Genomic DNA, 6,000 nt, shown 5'->3' on the forward strand with positions numbered 1-6,000 from the left:
TATCAACTTATCAAGCTCTTGTAAGTTGTATCAGGGTGTCAAGCCACAACTTCATTATACTGAAATAATGAGAATGTCAAATTCTAATCGAATACTTTGTGCACGAGTTGTAATCAAAACATCCCTACTAAATATCTTAATAGTTAATACGATATAAACCTCTCTCACTATAATTAGTTCTGGAGGGGGATATTTAAAACATATAAGTGATACGAAAGATTTTTAGTTAATCACTTAATTAATTAGTTAATCACTTAATTAACTCTCAGGTGGCCACGTGTGTAGGGACTGTAACCAGAACTTCCCTGGTAAAGTACCCCTGGACCGGCACAAGTACGAGGTACACGGTAAACGGATCGACACGCACTGTGAACAGTGTGATAAGTTCTTCATGGACACTACCAACGCTAAGAAGCATATGAAGTTAATGCACCCTATACAGGTTAGTTTATTAGTCAAGTTAATACTTAATATTATGATGATATACATGTTAGTTTATGACTTTATTAGTTGTACATGCAATTAATATTAACTTAAATAATCAATATTAAGTAGCTAATATTAACTTAAAAGTTAACATTGATTACATAATTTGTTGATTTAACTTTACATTAATTACCATGATTATAATTGTGATGGTAATAAAATGCTTACCACACACACACACACACGGTTCACAGATGCAGTACGCGTGTACAATGTGTGACGACATGTTCACTGATAGGGTGTCTAAAGACAGACACAAGCTCGAACACCACACTATCGGTTAGTCTTCATCAGAACTTACTATTGTAGCTGAGTTATGCACGAGAAGTTAAATAACACATAATGATATGCGCCTCTTTATTTTAATATCTTAACATAACTACTACCTAGCTATATAATATTGTCTTTAAGTAACATAATAACATACCTCTATAACCTAAACACCTTTGTCCTCTACATAGCTAAGTAAGGTATCTTTACATACTTTTACATACCTTACTAACATACCTTCAAATTTCAGAGCCAGATTTCATGTGCAAAGCATGTGATCAGATCTTCTTGTCGGCGTCTCAACAGAAGAACCACAACAGTGTTTATCATAAGGGACTAGAAATGAACCCCTCCGGCAGTGGTCTTAATTTTGTACGTTTAAATACTGAGATACGTGAGCAGGTGATACGGGTAAAAACACAAGCTGTTTTGTTGTTTTCGAACAAAATACTGAGAATTGAGATACGGGTATAATTCAAGCTGTTTTTATCGATTAAAAAATAATGCATGCCAATATTATTTTGACCATCTGGTATGGTTTGTCGTTTTTTCTAATCAATAAAATTGTATCGAAGATTTCTACAGAAAGATATTATACTTAGCTTGAGGCTGAAGTTAAGGGCATTATATGGTTTTTGGCTCATAAATCAGTCATTTTTTGTCCAATCTTGATGAAATTTCATATACGAGTTCAGGAGGGGGGAGGGAAGCAATGGGTATTTTTTGTGAAACTTGATTCATACAAGTGCAGAATAAATAAACGTGCAAAATAGATACACGTGCAAAATAGATACAATCGCAAAATAGATGCACGTGCAAAATAAATTATTTACGCACAGGATAAAAACGCATGTTTTCTGTGAGTAAAATTTCGAGGCAAAGTGTACGGATACCAAAAGCTGTACCAATGCGTTCAAACGTTGGTGCTATTTAATAAAGTTTAAAATTGTAAACACCCTGAATCTCTGTGCTTACGATGTCGTAAGGAGTGGCACCAACTTTATTGCAAAAATAGTCAGCCGAGAAATGGTTGAGAGTTTGATACGATTACAGCTCTGACTTTTGGAATAGTTTAATAGTTACCTGTCCAGACTTACTCACCAACCTACTTAAGATTAATACCTTAATATAAATTAACTGCATAGGTACATTATATCTAGGCACCTATAAAAACATATAAACGTCCTGCCAACTTTTAATACGTCAAATAATTTTAATATCCTGCAAGATTGCTCTCTGTAGTTATCCGATCCAATTCGTTATTCTATGGGCAATATTAATAGCAACTGTTTAACTGAGAAATGCGCGAGTCTTTTAATGTATCAAGGCATCTACTCAGTCCAATTTATTAAATCGAGCAGCACTTCTTTTAAGGGTATATTTTTGTGAAACTTGATTTCGAGATAGCAGTTGAACAACAAACTAGGACCAGTGACCGAAATTTTGAGGGGGTCCCACGCCCATATTTTGTACAAATTAGGCCCAATTTATCCAAATACCCTGAACATGCCCAAAACCCAGGTTTATGGTACTCTACTTGTAGCTAGTGATCTCCTGAACTCGTATATGAAATTTCATCAAGATTGGACAAAAAATGACTGAGTTATGAGCCAAAAACCATATGCCCTCAAGTTCAGCCTCAAGCTAAGTATAATATCTTTCTGTAGAAATCTTCGATAAAATTATATTGATTAGAAAAAACGACAAACCATACCAGATGGTCAACATAATATTGGCATGCATTATTTTTTAATCGATAAAAACAGCTTGAATTATACCTCAGTATTTTGTTCGAAAACAACAGAACAGCTTGTGTTTTTACCCGTTTTACCTGCTCAACTGGACTATTATAAATGATAATATTGACGTCATAGTTTGGAAAATCTTATTTTATAATGAAAAAATTTAATGGTTTCAGGTGAAATTTTAATTAAAATTGCATGTTTTGGATTCAGTAAGATAAAAGCATTTAACACCTTTATTTTGCCCTTAGAAACCCCTAACTGTACATTATTTCAGGAAGGGTATCAGGACTTGTACTGCAGTCTGTGTCACAAGTCATTTGAGGATATCGGCAAGTTAACCCGTCATCGCCGCACCATGCATAGTAACCATAGTGATGATGAGCAATACACTTGCAACCAGTGTCACGAGGTTAGAAACTTAGTTTTATTTATTAAATTTAAAATTTTTGGATTTCTTATTTTTTAGATTAGTAGTAAGTTTAATTGTTTATTTTATTAAGCTATATATTTTACCCTGATTTATGTTACAAGCTGTTTCTGAAACTTGGTATAATTACAGGTATTCAAGTTCAAGACTCAGCTTGACAGGCACAGGTACAAAGTACACGCTGGCACTGGCCCCAACATGTGCCATCTTTGTAGTAAACTTTTCGACGACCCCGCGCGTCTCAAGCGCCACGTGCGCGCCGTGCACGAAAAACCCCGTGAGTTCCGGTGTCCGAGTTGTGATGACATCTTCCATCAGAAGATGCACTTAGATCGGCATCGTTACAAAGTTCACGCGGACCCCGGACCCAATGTGTGCACGGAATGTGAGAAAATATTCGATGATAAGAGCAAGCTGAAACGTCACGTGCGGGCTGTCCACGAGAAATGCCGTGACTTTGTCTGTGCTAAATGCAAGAAAGCCTTCTCCGCGCAGATCTCCCTGGATCGGCACATGAGGAAAACACACTCTGACGCTGGGCCCCACATCTGCAAGATCTGCAACACTAAATTTGATGGTAAAGGTCTACTGAACATGCACATTATGTTTGCGCACGGGGACACGACCGCGCCCAAAAAAGAGGAGCCAGTTGAGAAAGAAAGCAGTGATGAGGAAGTGGAGGAGGAGAACAAGGGCGCTGAGGATGTGGAGGCGGTGCAACCTATAAAAACAGAGGAGGTAACTACTTGAGAGAGGGAGGGAGGGAGGTTTAGTTATATCAGCTTATACTGTTAAAAGACTTTTTATTATAATATATGCACTGCACATTTGTGTGTGTGTGTGTGTGTGTGTGTGTGTGTGTGTGTGTGTGTGTGTGTGTGTGTGTGTGTGTGTGTGTGTGTGTGTGATGTTAACTTTAGTGGACTCAAGGATTTTTATTGTGAGCTGTTAAAACTGTATTAGTTGAGTTTAGAAATATTCAGGTTATGAACCCAACATTCCACAAGCACACTTTATGAACCCATACTTGTTTATTTAATGAGTTGACGAGTGGTGCTGTTTAATTTTCAGATACTTAAAATGATTCTTGCCATGGTAATCAATTTTAAATTTAAACAATCATACAGTTTGAAGCTTAAAATTATTTAATTTGCACAGTTTTCAGCGTGTTTATTAATTTTCATTAAATAATAGCACATTGATTATGATAATATTACGTTCATACTTTATCATAAACTAAGCGATGTTGCGTTACATTTTCAATAATCGTGTGATAGTTTGATATATCCCAAGCATCAATCATAATCTACATTTTAAAAACTTACTGCGTGATTTACTGAACAACGCAGTACTGTTATACTTCGTGATATTAAAACATTTTTAAATCGTTAACAAACTTATTACCAGTTTACTTTATGTAATTAATCCGATAATTGAACGATAGGGCGATTATTTACTGGTATTTTTCTGAAGTGTCTCTGTGTTCTTCTCGGCCGATCGTAAGAATCAACTTCAGAATAATAATTTTCTGAAGGTTTAGATCCTTGAAAAGAAATTAGTTCTGCTAAAATTCTTGTATTATGAGTGGTATAGAATGTTTAAAGTCTTATACCTATATTATTATAGAATGTCAATTATATCCTTACAGTTATTATGATGACAGTGTTTTTATTATGATATTTTTGATAAACTGACTAATAGTTTATGAAAATAATTAATATTAATTTAACGTAACCGCAAACAGTCATAGTGCTTGTGAGTCATATGCAATGTGTAGTTGTATATCCTGTATCATAATAGAGAGAGTAATTTTGCTTCAAGTATGGAGAAAATGTCAGGCATAGGCAATATTGTTCGATTTTTCCTTTCGCGAAATCAAAATACAGGGTGGCCCATAAGTGACTACCCACACGCAACCTCTTAATAACTCACGTAATTCGTCTCCAAATTGCACCAAAATTTCAGAGATTATAGATATGGGTCAAACTTAGATTTCCTGAAAGTTTCGTAAGCCACGCCCAATTACAGTGGGCGTGGCGTGACACTCCCTCTTTTTCACTATTGTCTTCATAAAATGAGAAAGCTTTAAGCTAAGAACTCAAAATTTTTTGCACACATTTGGCTTGATAATTGAAAACCTTTCCAAAAGTTTCAAGTTCATTGGTTTAAATATGGCTGAGTTATGACCATTTTAAAATCCATCGGATATGTGATCCGAGCACTCAGTCAGTGATATTTGCACTCAATTAGTGATCTCGTCACCCAATCTGATCAAGAGTAAGGCGTTAGCGTGTATTAATGAAGTTCATTAGGCTTTGATTGGATACCGATGATGACTTTGCTAGAAAGGGAAACACAAATTTTTAGGATAAAAACCAGATCGTGACCTTTCAGGAAAAGCCGTTCTCTCCACCACTTCATCCGGTCTAGTAGAGCCCCAGTGAATTGCATTCTGGGAGTTGACATATCCGTTTATATGGCCTTGTCGCTGTACCAGATTTCGTCCTCAAAGTAGGGATCCACATTGTGCTTGGACAGGAATGTGTTGGCGAAATCTATCCTCGATTGGAAATCACGGTCCAAAAGTTTGTGTTTCTTTGTGATTCGGTAGGCCCGGTTAGAAAGGTCTTGCTTTAGGATGTATTATCCTATATGGATTGTGTCCACTATTTAAAACTCTACGATTATAAGTGAATTTTGAGGCCCACTTACGGTTCCATGTGTTTGTAATAGTGCAAAGTTGGAAATTAGGCGGGAAATGTGATGGCGTGTATATCTTGAAAACATGGCAACGCGCAATCGGTCACAATGTTGAAAAGAAGATCTCGTAAGCGCAAAATTTTCCAATGTCCTGTATATAGGAGTAAGTTGTCGTCAGTTCAGTGAGCCGCGCATTTTAAGCGCGCGATGCTCAAATTCGCGCCTTACATCGCTCACGCGTTCGCGTGTGCACACACTACGGAGGACGCGGTTTGACGGAAATTTGTTCAAGCCCTTCGAGACAATCATAACTTTATTCAGTCTTCCTATGACTATCAATTGATTACGGCCGTATCCAGAAGATCCAAGTAT

At 36.6% G+C, this 6,000-nt stretch overlaps 1 protein-coding gene across 2 annotated transcripts in view; it reads left to right on the plus strand.

Moving 5' to 3' along the window:
* Nucleotides 1-4,585, plus strand: part of LOC134822284 (zinc finger protein 729-like) — a 50,785-nt gene extending 46,200 nt beyond the window's left edge. For both annotated transcript variants that reach the window (XM_063833194.1, XM_063833195.1), the window contains exons 36-40: nt 270-442; nt 681-765; nt 1,007-1,128; nt 2,776-2,910; nt 3,061-4,585. In XM_063833194.1, coding sequence (XP_063689264.1) covers nt 270-442; nt 681-765; nt 1,007-1,128; nt 2,776-2,910; nt 3,061-3,678 — 1,133 coding nt within the window. In that variant the 3' untranslated portion in view covers nt 3,679-4,585. The remainder of the gene's footprint in view (nt 1-269; nt 443-680; nt 766-1,006; nt 1,129-2,775; nt 2,911-3,060) is intronic.
* Nucleotides 4,586-6,000: the final 1,415 nt, after the last annotated feature.

Source organism: Bolinopsis microptera, chromosome 10 (assembly GCF_026151205.1).
Source record: "Bolinopsis microptera isolate Bmic1 chromosome 10, MBARI_Bmic_1.0, whole genome shotgun sequence".
Classification (NCBI taxonomy): domain Eukaryota; kingdom Metazoa; phylum Ctenophora; class Tentaculata; order Lobata; family Bolinopsidae; genus Bolinopsis; species Bolinopsis microptera.